Genomic DNA, 20,930 nt, shown 5'->3' on the forward strand with positions numbered 1-20,930 from the left:
AGAGAGAGAGAGAGAGAGAGAGAGAGAGAGAGAGAGAGAGAGAGAGAGAGAGAGAAAGAGGGAGCGGGAGAGAGAGAGCAAGAGAAAGAGCGAGAGAGAAAGAGGGAGAGAGAGATAAGGAGAGAGAGTTTTATCAAAATGCAATTAAACAGGATTTTCCCCCTAAACAATTTAAACGCAGAGACGTTTAAACGTTTAATTCTTCTCTTTCATTTGGTCTAAAAGCATCATGATCTGTTTTTAATTCATGCTATTTAGACTCATTTACATCAGAATTAATTTGTTTTGGCAGTTGTAGTTTGTTTGCCGAAGCTATCAAAGGATCAGCTTGCACAAAACTTAAAGCCCATTTAAAACACATTAAGTGGCTGAACGAGTAATACAAGAGCAGCTAAGCCTGTTCGTAGTGAAATGTAATCTAGTTCATTTTTCGCTGAATAAACTTCTCTGAAAAAACAGACTTTGCTACCTTTAGATCAATAACCAGTGTAAATCCAATGGAGAGAAACAGAACTGAGACTGCAAAAAAACAAACAAACAAAAAAACAACACTATTCCTTGGTGAGTAAAAGCATCTTAAATGTACTCAATGTATCTGATAATGAGCTTATGATTGTGAGCTTACTGAAGAATAATATGAGAACAAGTACACAAATCACACAAAAGCAGAAATACTCAGCCTAAAACTTTACTTAACACCTTCTAGATTTACTGAGTTAAATACAAAAGTATGTGCTTTTAAGTGTACTTAGGAGTCTAAAGAAAATGAGTTATTCTAGCTATTAATTTATTATTAATTATTGTTTTGTATTAATTTGATGAACAATTTCTGTTAAGACCTGTCTGGCTGCAGACATGAAAAACAGAGATGAAAAAATAGTCAAACAATGAGATTTACTTTCATTAATCAGAAATAAGTTTCATAAATTTTCATAAAACACCCCCCCCTTTCCAGACATTTAGAACATTGACAGTTATTTGGTTTTAAGATACCCCACAAAATATTACAGCACTTTGGTAAATTCTGACAGTTTGTCAGAGCTGCTCGAGTCTTTTTTCCTTTTTGTGTTTATTATTAATGAAAACAATACTTGTTTCTTTTTTAACTGCAATCAGGAATCTTTTTTCTTTTCCTTTTTTCAGTGTTTTCCACTGCAGTTAGTCTGTAATCTGTTTTTAATGTTATTTCATTATTGTATAACCAGTTTTAAATCGTTTGAGTTTGTGTAGCGTAGAAACTCCACACTGTAAAAATGTAGAATATTTTACTGTCAAATGTAGTGAAAGTAAAATGGGAATGCTTGAAATACAGATTCTTAAAAAAGAACTTAACTACACTTATTCAAGGAATGATGCAGATAATCTTATTTTTAGGGATGCACTGAAATTTCCGACCAAAATAGAAATTTTCTTAGCAAAAAAGAGAAAAACAACTGAACATTTTCACCAAACATAAAATATGTGTGTCTGTCTGTTTAATTTATCGTATTTATTATATTGTTTCTAGCTTAATTTTTTTGTTTCCACACTATGTCTGCACGTTCGCACCTTGTTGCACCGTGATGTTCCTGGAGGAATGTAATTTCACTTGTACATGGATGGAATGACAATAAAAGCCTCTTGACTTGACTTAAAACAAACCAGACGCATAACAAGGTGTCAAAATCTAAGCCTTCATGAATAATTTTAATGGCAATGAAAACAAAAAATCAAGATTAAACGCTGTTTGCATTGCTTTCTTGAGCCAGTCAGCGCAGAAACAGCACATATACACTGAAAATACCAGCCTGTCATACAATTTCAAAGCTTTTATGAAATATTAGGCAAAAGATTTATGATCTGTATTCATTCTAAGTATAAAGAAGGAGCACAACATTGAAAAACGTCTTCATTCCAGGTTTGAGTCCATGACATCCTGCTCAGTATACAGAATGCACAGTAAATTCAAAGCATTTTCTGTACAGCTAAAGTATCCTGACGAATCTCATGAGATAAGATGAAAATATAATACTTTACAGTGTCCTACAAGCACCTATAGCTGAATTCCACAACACTATGCATTAACGTCACAAGCACAGATGCAAAAAGAAGGTCTAGCTTGATTAATAACTCACTTTCCCTTTCAGTGCGTTCACAAACTTCAGCTTCACATGTTCAGAGAAGGGGTCCGAAGCACAACCCACATTACAAAACCCATGTTTTGGGGCAGTCATGGGCTGGAGGTTAGGGATCTGGCCCTGTGACCGGAAGGTTGCCGGTTCGATCCCCAGGGCCGACAGTCCATGACTGAGGTGTCCTTGAGCGAGACACCTAACCCCCAACTGCTCCCCGGGCGCAGTGGATAGGGCTGCCCACCGCTCTGGGCAAGTGTGTGCTCACTGCCCCCTAGTGTGTGTGTGTTCACTAGTGTGTATGTGGTGTTTCACTTCACGGATGGGTTAAATGCGGAGGTGGAATTTCCCCGTTTGTGGGATCAAAAAAGTATCACTTAACTTAACAAAATGTTCTTCTGTACACTGCATGCAATTACACATTTCCAACAAAGAGGTCTCCTAATCCCCAAAGCTTACATAGTGCAGCTTTGAACACACAGTTTTCATGAAAGATATGCATGAAATAATAAAAAAAAAGTATAAGCTGAAACAAAGAAGATAGAGGAAGTTTTAGCTGCAGCTGCAGCTGACTGTGGGTGAATGTGGGGGAAATTTAATCCATAATTGTGTTTTTTTACAAGAAAATATCATGAAAATTATTTTTAGATACTGCCTTTTGTTTGTGTGTGTGTGTGTGTGTGTGTGTGTGTATCAGACTGCTGTCAGTTCTCATTCCCTCACCGCAGCAGTAACACCTGCTACATCAGGTGGAGCACTGTTCAACTGGCACTCTCACAGTGTGTGTGTGTGTGTGTCTGTCTGTGTATAGGTGTGTGTGTGTTTGTGTGACTGTGTGTGTGTTCTGTTCAAGAGCAGGTGCTCCAAAAAATGCATTGTAAACAAAACAGAAAAAGCGACAGCATCACTGAAGCGTGTGCACTGCAAGAAATACCATCTTAGCAAATGAAAGGATCTAAAGGAAATAAATCATTTTTCTCTCTGATAAGACTACTTGCCTTAACAGAGCACAGTGAGTGGAAGATTATTCTGTTTATTTTAAGATGAATTACACTCACCACTCTCATTTAGAATTAGACTATTAGGTCTCACTTTATTTAGATAGTCCACTGTAGTCCCCTACAGATTATCTACAGTTCAAATTGTTAACAAACTGTCTGTTGAAACTCTTGATTCTAAACAGTGGTGGGGTTACGGTTAGGACTTGGACCAGGGTTAGGGCTAGAACCAGGGTGAGGGTTGGGTTTAGGTTTTGGGTTGAGGTTAAGGTTGGATGAGAAACAGGTTTAGAGTTGAAGACAATTATGGACAATTTAGTAGATATTTAGTTAAATGTACATTGAAAGTAAATTAAGTCTACAGTAAAGTATGTCTTCAAAACATCTATATCAGGGGTCTTTAATTAAAATTCAAGAAGGTCTAGTAAGAGATCATTTCCTTAAGCAAAGGTCCGGAACATCATACTGTCAAACTTGACTATGACTGTGCCATATACTGCTTACTGAAGTAGCCTAGTATTTATATCAACAACAAGTACAGCTCAGTAATATTTCAACAACGTTTATTGTCAGTTTTCTCTTTTTGGGGCACACCATGTAAGATAATCTGGCTCACTTTCTTCTCTGATTGCGCTGTCTCATCTCATCCCTCCCCTGTGTGTGTGCGTCACTCACTTGAGACTGGTCTGACTGGCTGAGTAGTGTCACGTGTGATAGTTACAAAGTAGGCGATTGGTCTGTGAGTCTCCGGCCGCTAAAGCTACTGTAAGGCTAGAAAAGCTATGCTGATTAAAATAGGACCACCCCCTCGAAAGTAATTATCCATAGTTTATCGATTATAGGTCCAGGTCCGCATAAGACAGCGCCTGGATCCGGACTCAGACCATGGTCCGCCTTTTAGTGACCTCTAATCTAAAATATACTATCCAAATAAAGTGTTACATTTATGGCACAAAGCAAGTCCAAAGAGTCACTCGTCAGAATTCACCACAATGGAAGTGTTAACAACAGGGCAAAAAAGTTAAGTTAAAGTTAAACCCACACATTCAGCCCTACTAAGGCTTTCAAATCACATCTCTTTCAAATAAAGTCACTGCAGTAAGACAGTGTGACTTTATATCAGAACTACTGACAGCATAGTTAAAATAACCCAGTGAGCAACTCGTGTGCTTGTTTGTGCTATAAAGGACTTAAAATGAGAATAGCGAAGATAAAATAAACAAGTGATCTTATTAAAGAAAAAAAATGAGATTCAATGCTTCAGTATGAGATCATTTCACCTGCCAAGATATTGTTTTTTGCAGTATATGTGCTGCTGAGTATGTGTGAGTGTGCGTGTTTGTAGGATTAGTTCTGCGCTCCAAAGCTGTTAATGTCAGACCCCTTTAATAGTGTTTTCTTTTGAAGGTCAAATTTCAAATGAACTGACATTTTAGGGTTAGCGAGGGAAAAGCAGTTCACATAATAAAATGGTAGTGTGCTGACATTTCTTCATGTGTTTGACTAGTTATAGAGGAAAAACAAGACGCACGCACACACACACACATGCACGCACGCACAAACAGACACACCTTAATGTGGCCTAAGTCCACTTTTCTTTGGAGGGGCTGTAAAATAGGCTGCGCCGCGCTTCAGATTACGCTGCTCATTTTGTTCCGTCGGAGCCGGGATTAAGAGACACACTCGCACTAAGAGCCACGGATTAGCCCGGATTACTGGGCCTCCTAAACACTGCTGTTTTACTTTGTATGTATAGGGGGGTTGTCTGTGTGTGGGCTGCACTTATACACACACTGTACAGGACGTTTGTAAAACGTCACACTGCAAAAAATCATATCTTGGCAAGTGGTCAACTTAAAAGTAGTCAATGCACTGCAAAAAATAGTATCTTGTCAAGTGAAATGATATTAAATCTAGTCTGTGCATCTAATAGTTCCTATTTTGTGATAGTTGTGCACTTATTAGAAAATGATCTAGCTTATTTCTAGACATTTTTACTTGTTTTAGGTAATTAAAGTAAAATTACGTCCTTATACTGACAGAAATAACTAATTTCTTAAAACAAGGTAAATTATCTGCAAATATGATGAGATATTTTTACTTATTAAAATGACCTAAAACAATTAGAAAATGTCTAGTATTAAGCTAAATAATCTTGAACTACGCTTACAGCAATCTCAGCAGGAGGATTATTAGATTTACTGACTATATTTAGGATAATTTCACTTGACAAGATCCTATTTTTTGCAGTGTGTTTCTAAAATGTATCATTATGAGATTATTATAATAACACTAGGTTTATGAAGGCTTACTTCTAAATGTTTATAGTTGCATTTTAAGGCATTTTATCTAGTGAAACTGTCTTATTCTGTTGGCAGATAATTCTTTGAGCTATATGTATTGACACAAGAAAAATTATCTGTCAGAATGAGACACTTTCATGACATAAAATTACTTAAAACAAGTCTAAACATCTGGAAATAAGTTTGGTGGTTGGATAGTGTAGTGGTTAACACCTTCGCCTTCTACGCTGTAGACTGGGGTTCAATCCCCCGACCAGGGCAAGCACCCTACACTATATCAATAAGGGTCCTTGGGCAAGACTCCTAACACCACCTTGGCCTACCTGTGTAAAATGATCAAATTGTACGTCGCTCTGGATAAGAGCGTCAGCAAAATGCAATAAATGTAAATGTAAGTTAAAAATACACCAATAATACATGTAAGCTGATTTAAGTTGGTTGTACTTGCCAAGATATCATTTCTTTACACTCTATTGAACAGTGCTGTTGTTGCTTTTTGTGCCTATTTTGTGTTCCTGTAGTTTTTTGTTGGTATTCCTTTATAGGGCAAAGTTAAAGGGGAATTCCACTGATTATAAATAGTTTAGATTTAATGTTGAAGATGTAAATGAAGTCATCCAGATCGGTTTGATGTGAAGTGCTTGATTCTAGAGAAACTTGCAGAGTGAGAATGGTTCACAGTGGTGGTGATAGGATCCAGACATCTGAAGAGTTTAATTCCTCTTAAAGCTCCCCCACAGAAAGTTATTACATGAAATGGTTATGAATTCACTGTCTGATGCCTGAGATTGTATATCATAGTGTTGAGTAAGGTTTTTGGCTTAAAACATTTCATTTTAAGAGACACAAATACAATGCTGTGAGGCAAAATAGTCCCCAGAGAAATTGTATTTTTCTGCTTTACCACTATTTTACCGTCATCATCATTTCTTATAAAAACTCTGTAGACAAATTGAGGTTCACAAGTTTTTGATGGTAAATACCCCTGGTTCCTATCACCACCAAGTTTCTCTACAGGGAGAAAAATCTGTAAAGCTCTCCTTTAAGAGTGGACAACATGGTCAACAATATAACATTTGTATTTATGTTTAAATGCATACCAGAGTTTTGACGTTAGTCTAACTGAGACTGCTAGTCTAGCTGAGACATGATCATGTAATTAGCCGAGTTAAATTGTCACGTTCAAACTAAGGTCTAACTAACTAAGGTTTCCTGAATCCCTTTTTTCTTTTAAAGAAACAATATTGTACGTTTCATTTTCTTCTATGAGGTCCCTGTATAGCGATTGTGTGTCATAGCAAAAACAGTAATAATTCATTTCTACATGATTATTAGTGATAAAGAGAGGTTGAAAAAAATAATAGGCAGGTTTTGTTAATGTGCCTTTAAGATTTATATGTGTAAATGATCTCTGATTGGCTGGCCTGCACTGTGCCTTACACAAAAAAAGCAGTTTGGGCTGAAACACTCCTTAGTAACTATTGATGTGAAGAGGCAGGGCTAAACAGAACATCGTATGAAGCCAATTGACTCCTGAATAAACCAAGGTTTCAGATATGCTCCTCTGTGAGCTTCTATAGTTTATTTTGTACTTTGTCTTAGTTTGTTAGCACAAGTGCTATAGAGGAGCGTGAACTGAAAGTTTGTCAGATACAGCAACAGTAACTAAGAGAGGCGGGGCTTGTCTGAATCTGGGAAACGGTCAACTGGCCTAAATCTGTCTTTTGAATGATGCATGCAGCTCGAGTGCTCGAAAGGTACTGATGATGCCCACAATGTAGAACAGCTCACAACAGCTTATCCTGACATAATTTATCATGATATGAATGACATATTGCTTTATTGCCCAGCCCCTAGGCACAGCATGAAAAAAGGCAGCTTTTAAATGCCCTTACCTGAGCTACATTTACATAGTCATCATCAGACAGTGTGTCCAGCATCTCAATCACAGAAGTCTTCATCAGTTTCAGAGTCAGTCCACTGACGCTGCCACTCCTATAACACACAGGCACAGGCACACATTTGGGAAAATTTACTGTGACACTCAGGAATTATATCATTTCAGCTAGAGCTACATAAAGCAGCATGCTATAAACAACTTATTACAACGCACATTTTTCATTTTTTCACAATTCATTGCCTCGTAACTGCAGCGCACGGAAACATATGGACTGAAAGCTGTTGCTAAGCAGCACCTGTTGCTAAGCATCCTACACCACTGTTTCTCAGCCATGTCCATCTAATGTGAATTCCAGGGCGCAAGTTAAAAGCTAACAACATAGCAGCAGAGTGGAGCCGATCTGTGTGTCCATAAGATGGGTTTGGTGGTGCTGGAGGGGGCACCTGGCCAATCTTCAAGACTAGATTCAAATGCCGTTTGTGCGGACTGTACCAAAAACATCTTTTATAATCACTTTACTCCAATCTCTGTCGATCCTTTAGAATGAATGGTAACACTTTATTTGAAGGTTACCTACATAGGGACTACATAACACAGGCATAAGCACCAAACAGCATATTTATGAAGCAATATTTGACCACTTATGACAAGCTCACGCTAGTAAACGCCAGATATCAGAAGATGCTCTATGAAGTAAATGACATTGCATTGGCATATGGGACCTTCAACTATAGTGCAGGACATTTATAACACTATTATGAAGCTTCATTCACAAGTAATGGAACTTAGAAAGAAGGTCTAGTTTAGAAGTTTGTATCAGTTCTACACAGGCCCACATGAGTTAATGTACAAAACTCTTATGGTAAGATGTCATTTACTTCAGAATAATGGCATCTTGCGACTAATGACATAAGCTGTTATAAATACTCAAGTATTGCCTTATGAATATGTTCTTCAATTTTTATGCATGTGTTATCATGTATCATCCTCATGTAGGTAGCCTTAAAATGAAGTGTTACCAAATGAATCAGGCTGTTTTGATTACTACTGCATTCTGAGTGGTATTGTGCCATGTTAAAAAAGCAGGCCAGACTGAAACACTCCACATAAGTTCAACGTAAAGGGGTTGAGCTAAACTGCTGTAGGCTGGATAGCCAATATATGTAAATATGTTGGTTTTTGCGGTATCACAAAAACAATGAATTCAGAATATTAACTTCCATATTTGTACAGTAGGGTTTGGGGAGTTAACAGTACATTCAGAAACTAATGTAAACAAATGTTTATGTACTATATTATTTTAAAAAATAAGGACAAATTTGGGTTTCCATGATATGGGCACTTCACTGTAGAGTTGTATTGCAATAAGGAGACACACAATGTAAAAATATGTTGCATATTACTGGATTAGATTTCCAGTACAGAAGTAGTTTTAGATGAAATGGGTGATTCATTTATAATACAGTGGCACTATCAATGAGTAAAGAGAAGTTGAAAGGGAGGAGGACAGTGCTGCTCTATTTCACATTGTTTATGACCTTAATTCACTTTCTGTGCTGTAATATGTCCAAGGATGCATCAACTTTGGAAAAGGGGTGACTAGATTTTCTTTATTTAACAATTTTTTCAGATTACAATGTAGAAAATGCAGCAATTTCATGCATTTATTGTTGTTTGTTCATAAAGCAAATTCTGTACTTTCTGAAATGAAGGGTATTAATAAAGAGTTTGTCCTCTTTGCGTGCAGTAACTGCCTCTGCTCTTCTGGGAAGGCTTTACACTAGATGTTGTAACAGTGTTGTGAGGATTTGACTGCATTCAGCCACAAGAGCATTAGAGAGGTCAGGTACTGACTCCACAGCCCAATGCTGGGGGGCTTTTAGAACCCTCTCAGTGCTCATGGCATTGGGACATTGTGATCTTAGGCTCATCTGCTGCTGCTCCAGAGCATCCCATTCTATTGGTCAATGGTTTTCTATGGAGATTTTGCAAGCTGTATGTGTGCAGTTGAAAACCAGCACTTTAAAGCTGGATTCACGAATTAAAATGGTGTCTGCAGACTGAGTCATAGTGCTCCTTGGATAAAAGTAAGTTTGCTTTTCGCGTTTTCAAAATCCTTGTTCCAGCACCAATAAATCAATGGCAACCCATTAACCCTTAAGTGTCCTTCAGTATTTCCCACCAGTTTGAAGCCCATCAACCGGGTTATACAGGAGGATATTCTGATACGTATTATTCCTCCCTACTGTGTATTTCAGAGGCCAGATAAGATATGTCATGATCTAGAACACTGGTTCAAAGTCATTCTTGTTTCTGTACCTGCTGCAGATATATCAGCAATTCAAACAGCAAGGCGCAAATCTAATGCCATTTTTCATCGCACATAACCTCCAAGTCATTTTTCAGCGGGTACAATAACACTGTGATATGAAAAATGAGTGCTGCTTTGGATGCCAACATGACGTTGGAAGGCTGAAATGCTGGTCCAGTGGCTTTTGAAACCAACAGGTGGCACTAGAGTGCCATACTTATTTTTGAGTCTAATTCTTTTTCCTTCTATTGACTAGCAATGGCACGCGTATGTGTGTGAGAGTGATAAGGGGGGGGGGGGGTACTTACACATCTACAATGATGACCATGTCTTTAGGAGAAGAGGCGCCCTGGATGTACCTGTTAAAGACAGAAAAGAAAATCAGTTAAAGGCATTATAAACCCATTTAGTTGACTTTTAACAAGCTTCTTTCAGGCCTATTATATTTTAAATGTTCAAATCTAACGGCACCATTGACACTGGACTAAAACACAGAGGAAGATGCCTTTATCTTTAATCTTAAAAAGCTGTACATCTGGGGAGTTTACTCTAAACGCAGTTTAGTAGTAATGTTACTGTAATCCACATTTATTTATTCCCACTTTATTTTGACGGTTGCCTATAGCTCATCAACAAATGCTCAAACTGCAACCTTTATCTAGTAAAACGAGCAGAGTTGGCACCAGGAGAAGGGTCAGGAGTAGATGAAGGTTAGAGGGTTGGGTTTAGGGTTAGTGAATCACTGAAAAGTTGAAAGCTGGATTAAAAGACATTTACTTCATGTGACTTGTACCTGGATTGTATCCTGATAAGATTTTAGCCACATGCATTTACACTTGGTAGTCAAATGGGTCTTATTATTTGGACTGAAATCCGATTGCTGTGTGGGACCAAACATGCAAATTTACTCATTATTTAGCAATAAATCACTAATTGTTTATTTGTTCAGGCTCGTCGTCTGCAGTTTGTTTTGCACAGCAATGTCTGTCCACATTGCAATTAAGCAATTTGTTTCGTCCAGTCCTTCAACATGTGCGTCCACCATGATTATCCTTCTCGCAGACACGGATCACATGCCCAGTAACAGACTGCATGGGGAGGAGTTTTGGTTGAACTGGGAGGGGTTTCAGTTGTACTGAGAGGAATTTTGTTATACTTCAGGGAGCTTTGGTTGTAGGAGAGAGGTTTTGGTTGTACTGGGAGGGGTTTTGGTTGCACTGGTAGGGGTTTTGGTTGTACTGGGAGGGGTTTTGGTTGCACTGGTAGGGGTTTTGGTTGTACTGGGAGGGGTTTTAGCTGCACTGGAAGGAGTTTTGTTTCTACTGGGAGGGAGTTTAGTTGTATTGAGAGGGGTTTTGGTTGTACTTGGAGGAATTTTGTTATACTTCAGGCAGCTTTGGTTGTAGGAGAGTGGTTTTGGTTGTACTGGGAGGGGTTTTGGTTGTACTGGGAGGGGTTTTGGCTGCATTGGGAGGGGTTTTGGTTGCACTGGGAGGGGTTTTGGTTGCACTGGGAGGAGTTTTGGTTTTACTGGGAGGGAGTTTAGTTATACTGGGAGGGGTTCTGCGTGTCGAAAGTGTCTTGGAGAGCTGCGTTTACACTGCTACATGTGGCTCAAATGCGTCTCAGACCAAATCGTGAAGTGGTTTGAGTGATCAGATTCGTATCTGTTTTAAATGTGTAAAATTTAAGTGTGTTTATACATTTTTATGTGGCTTGGCCTGATTCAGATATAATCCTGATACTCCAAGATGCACAACGTGACCTGGTGTAAATGGGGTCTCAGTCAAATAAAGAGACACTCTGACCAAAATTAAATATGTAAGCCTCACTACATCTGCTGTAAATGTTTATTTGCATTCTACAACTCATCCAAAAACTACAAATCTAAATGGAGAATGTAAAAGGCAGACAACTAACATTAGTGCTGGAAAACCTAATACTGTATCTAGCAGCTGTATTACTGTAATAACTGGCTTCACACAGTCATTAGGATGGAAGCAATGGATTGTATAAATGATAGAAATGACTCTGCAGACTAAGAAGACAACAAGCTAAAAGTTTGGTTAGCAAGGTACAACCCCAATTCCAATGAAGTTGGGATGTTGTGTAAAACATTAATAAAAACAACACCTTTCAGGGTTGCTCCCTTTATACCCAGTCATGACACTCACCTGTTTCCAATTAACCTGTTCACCTGTGGAATGTTCCAAACAGGTGTTTCTGAGTATTCCTCAACTTTCCCAGTCTTTTGTTGCCCCTGTCCCAACTTCTTTGGAATGTGTTGCAGGCATCAAATTCAAAATGAGTGAATATTTGCAAAAAACAATAAAGTTTATCCGTTTGAACATTAAATATCTCGTCTTTGTAGTGTATTCAATTGAATTGAGGTTGAAAAGGATTTACAAATCATCGTATTCTGTTTTTATTTATGTTTTACACAACGTCCCAAATTCATTGGAATTGGGGTTGTAGGTGGCTATCTAGATACCTTACCTAAGTTCTGCTTCTTCTCTCTAGCTAAAGGAAAACAAACCTTGGATTGAATAAAGATATTTTGTTTACAATTTTGTGTGATGACCTTTTGCTAGCATGACTGAATATATTTGGATCAGTGGCTAACAGTGAGGACTGCTTGGCTCCACAGGGATTGCAGATGGCCGAACTACATATTTGCATAATGCATGCTGGGTATTGTAGTGAGGGATAAACATAAACATGAAAACAATATAAAATTGTGAAGTCAAACCGATAAGGATCAGAGATGTTATGCTGTACTACAAATCATTACCTAACATGACAAAGCACATTAACATAACATACAAAGCTATGACCGACTACCAAAATACAATGCTACCGTTTTTCTCAACATTAGACTAACACATCTGAATATTCCACACAGAAAACAAGGCCAGGCTATGACACTTTACACAGGCAGAGGAGTTTCTGAGGTATTTTTGAGGTAACAAAGGTTAATCCAAAAGCTTCAGTATGAGGGAGCAAGGCTAACTTCACTTCCACTATTGCCAGTTTGGGTGGTTCAAGCCAACTGGGCAATTTTTGGCTGATTTTTGTTTGATGGGCGGATAAAATTTGGACTTGTTTGTCATGAGGTTTTTCAATGAATGCTTTGCTTAGTAATGCAGCTGATATGACCCACATCGAATTAGTTATGGAAACTTTGATTGACATACATTTCATTCAGTTCTGTTGAGAGGATCAGCATCATTCACAACCTCAAAGGCAAGACAGCACTGACTGCTCACTGGCATCACTGACTGTACATATTTCTGTAGTAGTTGGGAATTGTAATGGACAGTGATCTGCTTGAGGTATTATATAAACAATATAAGCACGTTTAAAAAGACATTTATTTGAGAAAAAGTTTTTTTTTGGATTTCCTGATTGGAGTCTAAAGATTATGTAGAAAAGCCTTTGGTAAAAAAAAGTAGAGATAAATAAAAAAGATGAAAACCAAACCATTTGCACCCTTTAAAGGTTCTTTCCATCATGAAATTGATAAATAATGTGCTGTAGATGGTTGTATGTAGAACCTTTATGAAAGGGGTTCTATATAGCACCAAAAAAGGGTGCTTGACATTGCCTCAATAGCAGAACACTTTTTGGTGCTACATAAAACCATTTTCAAAAATATATAGCACTTTCTCCATCACTTTAAGGAGCCTTTCAAAATGCAAAGAACCCTTTAATTATGCAAAGGGTCCTTTGAGTGTTCATGGTACTATATAGAACCACTTTCTTTACTAAAGAAGAAGAACCATTACTAACTTGAAGAACCATTGTTTTTAAGAGTGTGTAGCAACAAATAATCTCCAAATTTGCGAATGCGGGACATTAGTAGTTATTGTCCCCTGGCAGATTAGTATCGATGTCCTGGTGGTTGAATGCTGACCTTTGACTTTTTTCTTGACTTTTTTTACCCTTTTTTGAGCATTTTTGCATGTTTTGAACGTTTTTTGGCCAGAAACTAATCTGGCAACGCTTGTTCGCCTCTTTGTGTCCGAATGAACTCAAAACTGCATCTTCCTTGTCAAAACAGTTAGTGCTACGCTAACCAAGGGTGCAGTTTGAGCAGCGCAGCGTCAGGAGAAAAGCCAGGCCGGACAGGCTTTGTTCTTCAGCTGACTCATCAGGCCGCTGACAAACACATTAGTCAGTCCGTCCATCTCCCGCTGTCTTTGTGCTAGCGCTAGCAAATTGTGCTCTGGAGAAGGGCCCTGTCTCTTAACGACACGGCGGCCGTTTTTAGCATAGCCTAGCGCAGGCAGTGAGAGATGTGTGGCACCAGGAAGAAAAAACAGAGGGAGAAGAGGGCAGCATCTGTCCACAGCTGATAGAGCGTGACATATAGACTCAAATCAAAAGAAAAGGAAAAAATAAAACGAATAAACACGCGCAATTAAAAACACATTACGGCTGACACAATAGGCCCGGTCGTCTGATGGATGTGGTCGATCTACTTTCATCGTCAGAGGCTTTTGGGAGGAGAAAAAAAAAACAAAACGTGTGCATTGTGCGCTAGCTGGCTGCTGTACAGACGGGTAGTTAGCGCTTTGCGCTAGCAGGAGCGGACCAGTTGTCTGAGGTCTCTTGTTTCACGCTAATGAGGCTGCTGAGCCGGAGTGAGGAGTGGGCACCAGGCGCCTGCCGGCCCAGCGAGGAGGCTTTCTGAAGCCCAGCCAAGCAGTTAGCATGCAACACTCAAAACCTGCGCTGTGAACTCAGACCCTCTGCTTGGAGACTAATCTCGCTAAACCACTTGACAAACTAAGGCTTTGAGGGACCTCAGCTGAAGGGGGCACAGTTCTATTAGTGTAGGACCTTCACTCTGAGGATGCTCAGGCTTTGTGCAGGGGTAAAGCAAGAAGTTAGAAGGAATTCAGTTACTTTTGATAAGTGCTACATTAAAGTTAGACCATCTACTCGTTCCTCCAGTTCTATACTGACACTGGGGAAGCCACGAAGTGTTCAAGCTTGACTTACATCAGTTTAATTACTGAGATCTGTAATTTGAACGAGTGCCAGGTCGTGCAGGACTGATGGACAATGCCTTCTAGGCTGAGATCAATGGAACTTCAAGATGTTTTTTTTGGTGGTTTTTTTGAGTAAATGCTGGGGCTTACAAGTGCTTTTCTCAGAGCTGCAGCCCAGTGACAAGAGATTTTTATGTCATATTGTGTCTGTTTTTGTCAGCACAGCACCAGAACGTATAGCCCTTTGGAAACTAAGGCTTAAAGTGTCTGGCTGGGCATATCTTCTTATTTGGACTGTATCATGATGATATACTACAATATTATCAAGTAATCTACAAACTTTCAGTGTTTAAGACTAAAATAATATGCAAATGCATAAAAAAACTGGAAATCTTCACATAAAAAAAACAAAAGCAAAAGAAATATACAGAATAAAACAGTTTAAATGAATATCCAGAATACTCAAGCACTCTGTCAACTTATAAAAGTTAGAGAAAGTCTCTGTTGTCTATATGTACCAGTCTGTGTCCATTTCTCTCAATGCTGCCAATAAACATTTGTAGTTTATGATTTTACTGGTGATGTATTTCAGTCTAGTTGTATAGAACCACATTTCACTGCTGACATTTCCCAAGCATCTTGGTATTCAATACAAATCTTCAGATCTCATTGGTCTAAAGCTGAACATCTTTAGTTTTCAAAAGTCAAGCTGGAATTAGTTAATGATTTAGTTAAACGCTGTCATGTTTTCACAGCTGTGCGGCAAGGTCTCTGAATCTTTGCTTTCAATTTAAAAATCCCAGGCTTATTACATACTAAGGCTTATTATTCAGTAACTACAGGGACTTCACTTCTTGGGTTATAGAAGTGTGTAATAAAACTTCGAGCACACTGGTGAGGACCTAGGAGTTCATTCTGCAGGCTGGTGTATTTAATGCTCTGATTGGTTAGCAAGTGGTGACAAAAAGTGTAGAAACACTGGCCACTAATGTGCGGCAACACATTCAGTCAAAAAAGGTTAAAGGGATAGTTTCTGATTGTGTTTCTATCTAGTCCGATGTAGGTATGTGCTTATATAAAAACTTAATATCATGATAATTACTTTAAGTACTATATCAGCATTGCATTAAATAAAAAATACATGTCTTAGATAATACGTGTACATACATGGAGTGTTTGTAACATCGATTAGCAACAGTAATAATGTGTTGGTCGTTTAAACATTTTGGGGATTTCTGTTTTTTGGTGTCTTAATGGGGAATCTCGAAGAGGTTCTTATTCAGTTGTATGAAAAGTTTGAAAGCCCTTGGTCAAATTACATGTTTTGTTGATTTTCTAAGTGAAAACTGAGTGAACATATCCTCTCCAGAAAACACACCTAAATATGACACTGTTCAGCAAATTTTAGTGCACAATTTCGATTTATTTCTGTTGTCGGAAGAAAACCTCATATCTCCAAAATGATAACTTTACAGGGGAAGGAAAAAACTACTTTACTTTTAATGTACTTCAATGGAACCAGAGTTTTTGCCAAGACATTTTGAATAATTTCTTTTAGTCTATTCATCATAAAATTTACATACAATGTAAAGGATATCAGGCATTTTCAACTTATGTCAAAAACAGAAAAACGTCAAAAAATTGAGAAAACGGTTCTCTTCCGACAGCAGCAATATTTAACATTATAAATGAAGCATGTGCCATAACGTTTAAACAGGCCACATTTTATGTTTTATCTATGTTTTTTCCGGTATGTTAAATTCAGCAAATAAACAGTAATAGTGCATTTAAATTTGCAATATTATGTTCTCAGTAGATGTCATTGGACATGTCATTTGACCGGAGGCCTCCAAACTTTTGCATACAAATGTACAATACCAAAAACATTCTTTGATTTGCAACAATAACAGAAACAACTTTGTTGCTAAATAAACCCTTTTTTTGAAAAATCACCACACGTTTCCATCATAGAGAATAAAGATTTAACAATGCAACAAACCAATAGTCCATTCAGATTGTTCTTTGAGCGTTCAAGGTTCCACTGTGAAGTGCTTCAAATACAAATACCTCATTTTAAAGCTTAGCAGTTTTAAATCGGTACTGGAAATTAAAAAGTCATATCGTGCGGTCTCTAGCTAGAAGAACTCATGTACATTGCTGAAGTATAATAACTGCTTAAATGACTTTTTTCCAAAATTCATTTCACTGATAATCCTAGAAGCTAACAGTATACCAGTTTCCTAGACACTGCTTCCTTAAATTGGCTCATGTGATTTGAGAAGGGTTCTAAAGCAATTATAGTCTAATGATTTCTTTTCATATCCAAACATAAAACACATACGAGTACAAAGTGGTAAACTGCTTCCTCATAGCGTCTGTTTCCCTGCTTTTGAATGTTAGATAACTCTGTCTAAAGGTTTCTATTACTTCTGATGTTCATGCAGAAGATATATATATATATATACACACTGCCTGGCCAATGAAAAGGTCACACACTCTAATATTTCGTTGGACGGCCTTTAGCTTTGATTATGGCACGCATTAGCTGTGGCATCATTTCCACAAGGTTCTGCAATGTCACAACATTTATTTCTGTCCAGAACTGCATTAACGTTTCCCCCAAGATCTTCTACTGATGATGGGAGATTTGGACCACTGCGCAAAGTCTTTTCCAGCACATCCCAAAGATTCTCAATGGGGTTCAGGTCTGGACTCTGTGGTGGCCAATCCATTTTTTAAAATGATGTCTTGTGCTCCCTGAACCACTCTCTCACAATTTGAGCCCAATGAATCCTGGCATTGTCATCTTGGAATATGCCCGTGCCATTAGGGAAGAAAAAATCCATTGATGGAATAGCCTGGTCGTTCAGTATATTAAGGTAGTCAGCTGACCTCATTCTTTGGGCACATAACGTTGCTGAACCTAGACCTGACCAACTGCAGCAACCCCAGATCAGAGCACTGCCTCCACAGGCTTGTACAGTAGGCACCAAGAATGACGGGTGGTGCATCACTTCAGCAGCCTCTCTTCTTACCCTGATGTGCCCTTCACTCTGGAACAGGGTAAATCTGGACTTATCAGAGCACATGACCTTCTTCCATTGCTCCAGAGTCCAATCTTTATGCTCCCTAGCAAATTGAAGCTGTTTTTGCTGGTTAGCCTCACACACCCTGTGGTGCTGCTAGGCCTCAGGTTCTCAGATGTGCCATCTGAGTTGGAGGATCATGTTAGCACTGGGACAGATGGGTTCTACTCTCCAGTAGTGCTAAACAAAGAAATTATGCTCTGTTATGGCAACAACCAGTAGGATGATGGACTCTGTGGTTGCCTCTTTTCCAAGACCAATCTGGATAACCCTCAAAAAGACCACTCACTGGGGGAGAAGCTCAGTCCTTGGTCCTGTCCCTTAACATCCTGAGTCTTCCTACTCTGGTGAACGACCGTTTGGCTTCTCTGCTGTAAAAAATTAGGTCATTCCTTATGCTTCTACTGCATTCTCCATTCAATCAGCTGTGACACTCTCACTGATGTCCAGAATCTAAAGCGCAGGGGTCAGAAAGGCGTCTTTGGAACGATGCTGGAAGAACCATTTGTGGTTCCCTAAAACAATCTTCCATTGGGTGTCTTTCTCTTATGGAGCCATGCTGGTGACATACCATAAAAATAAAAAGTAACATGTAGCCACATCTCATTAATGCGTGAGAACAAGATCCTAATGCATGGCTATGACACAGTAAGGCATGGGAACAAGATCATGCCTTACTAAGTTGTGGCCATGCATTAGGATCTTATTCCCACATATTACTAAATCATGGCCACAACTTAACTGTCTTGTTTCCATGGCTTACTAAGTCATGGCCGCACTACTTTTATTTATACAGGATGTCACCAGCGGGGCACTGTACTCTCTTTATTTCACTCTTTACCTCTCTCTCTCTTTCTCTCTCTCTTTCTCACATACATACTCTTTTCTAGCTCTCTCTCTTTCTCTCCATCCTTCTCTGTTTTATCTTTTTCTCTCTATTTCTCCTCTCTCTTTCACATACACTTTTCTAGCTCTCTCTCTCTCTCGCTCTCTCTCACATACATATGCTTTTCTAGCTCTCTATGTCTCCCTCCTCTCTCTGCTTTATCTCTCTCTCTCTCTCTCTCTCTCTCTCTCTCTCTCTCTCCACAAAATGTAAAAGTTCAATTCAAATAACTGTAAAAGTCTTTGTTCTGGTGCTGTGGCCTGTTTGTATTGTCTGTCCTCCAGATAAATTATGGATTATGAATGCTATGAGCCATAAATACAATTCTTCGGAGACTCTCATTGTTATTTTCATTCATCAATCTGTTATTTAAGTCAGCTCTAGCTTTTTATTCACTGAAATGCATCTGACCACCATGGAGCTGGCTCGCGTCCAGTTACTGGCAGTTATCTTATGCACCTGCAGTGCTGGCTAACACGCGCTCCTCCTGTCTCTGATCCAGCCGTCCACTCGAGAATTCAGCTTCTTTTGTCAACTCCTCAAATTTGTGGCAATTGTTCTTTTCTTCATTCTTTCTGTTTAGCGAGTCTTTAGACGTGGCTAGTAAGACTGAGGAAGGGGTAATCTATTCATATTATCTGGCTGGGAGTAAAAGCAGCATAAACAATATGGTAATATTTTATTGTTATTGTTATGGTGACAGGCTTTACATTTCTCTGAGTATATCATGGGTATCATCAGCATCTACAACACTGGACGCCATAAAAACCGCAGATTTAGGCCTGTTACAGAAAGCCTGTAAGCAATAACACCAACAACAACCAGTGTACAGTAACTACATGAACTGCGGAGTAACAAGTAGCTGCCTGTAGGTCAGCCCATTACGCCAAAATAATGGGAATCAAACGTCTACCACACGGGGCAGCAGTACTACCCACTATGTTACACTAACCACTTTACTATATGTATTAAATGTTATCTGCATTCCTTCTTTTTGCAACAATTCTACGCTAGAATTTTTCAAGGTGTGAGCTAGCAACTTTAATTTGAGCAGAGCTTAAAGAAACGCACAAAATACACTGACTGTGTTTAGAACAGGATTGGTTGTGACTTTATTATACTACAGCTCTAAGCTAGGCTATATGTATTGCTGAAAGTTAGTCAGTAGGTACTGTACACAGTGGACAACGGTCTTTTGTCAGTCAGAAAAAGAGACAATAGTCGTCCTGTCTTGATGCTGTGCACGTTCTAACCAGTTTTTTTTACCAATACATTTTGTTCCACCACTTTTGGTTATGCAGGTATTGTGAAAAGAATTGTGATTTTATATTTTTTGTCCCACTGCCAATAAGCCTATGGCACATTATTACTAGGCATGCACTGATATGGAAATTGTGGGCAGATGCTGACATCTGATACTCTGGAATATTTTCCAAATTCCAGTAGTGTATATGGGACACATGCATGAGACGGATGACTTAAGAAAGTTGGTGTTTATTTGAATGTCATGTTCTGCCTTAAATGGTGCAGCAGTGCAACTTCAGCCGGACTGAAATTAAGATGCGAAACACTATTTTGCACAGTATGAGCCGGGCCTGCGGGGCTAGTGCAATATGTTGTCACTCACATTGTAGTACTGGCATAAGTTTATCTATACACTGTTCAGTTTTGCTTTTTATTATCTTGGTTAACCCCCCTTAAATGGCCAGGGTGCCTAAAGTTTTATTATGCACTTCTATAACCAAAGAATAACTCAACCAGTTTGCACTGAATTCCACGTAGTTACTAAATAATAAGTCTTAGTATGTAATTAGCCTGGGATTTTAAGGAGCTGACAAAAATATTTCAGATTTGCTGGTGACTGAAAATGCTTTATATTAAAAAGTGAACATCCTATAATAATAAGCCACTGTTAACCTACAACAATAGGTTTATTTAAGCACCTACAATGGTTTTATTTGATATGTATATACTGAAACCATTGGAAATTTGAATCACACAATGACAAAAATGTTTGGCCATAACACCCACTACTAAATGAACACTTATAAAACGTGTAGATCAGGACTGTCTACTTGGATTAGTACTAACCCAGTGTCACTTTAACATTCTGCTCTTCCAAATAAATACATGCATCAAATAATATGTGTTTTAGATCATTTTTTATCTGAATAAAAAAAATGCTGATTTGATTTCGTTATCATTGTCCATCCCCAAATTCTTAGCACGAGGCTACTAAACTAATGACCCTCCCTGACCAATCCAAATAGCCTACGGCCTTCCTGCACTCTGGCCCATCTCCTGTTTCCTGGCCTGAATGGAGCAGAACTGAGCTTGTCCT

General features: G+C 38.6%; 1 protein-coding gene across 2 annotated transcripts in view; it reads right to left on the bottom strand.

The window, feature by feature from the left end:
• cacna2d2a (calcium channel, voltage-dependent, alpha 2/delta subunit 2a) overlaps positions 1 to 20,930 on the bottom strand; it is a 340,749-nt gene that overhangs the window by 58,075 nt on the left and 261,744 nt on the right. For both annotated transcript variants that reach the window (XM_017708409.2, XM_017708410.2), the window contains exons 9-10: positions 9,932 to 9,982; positions 7,308 to 7,407 (exon numbers count right to left, since the gene is read on the bottom strand). In XM_017708409.2, coding sequence (XP_017563898.1) covers positions 7,308 to 7,407; positions 9,932 to 9,982 — 151 coding nt within the window. The remainder of the gene's footprint in view (positions 1 to 7,307; positions 7,408 to 9,931; positions 9,983 to 20,930) is intronic.

Source organism: Pygocentrus nattereri, chromosome 26 (genome assembly GCF_015220715.1).
Source record: "Pygocentrus nattereri isolate fPygNat1 chromosome 26, fPygNat1.pri, whole genome shotgun sequence".
NCBI classification, from domain to species: Eukaryota; Metazoa; Chordata; class Actinopteri; order Characiformes; family Serrasalmidae; genus Pygocentrus; species Pygocentrus nattereri.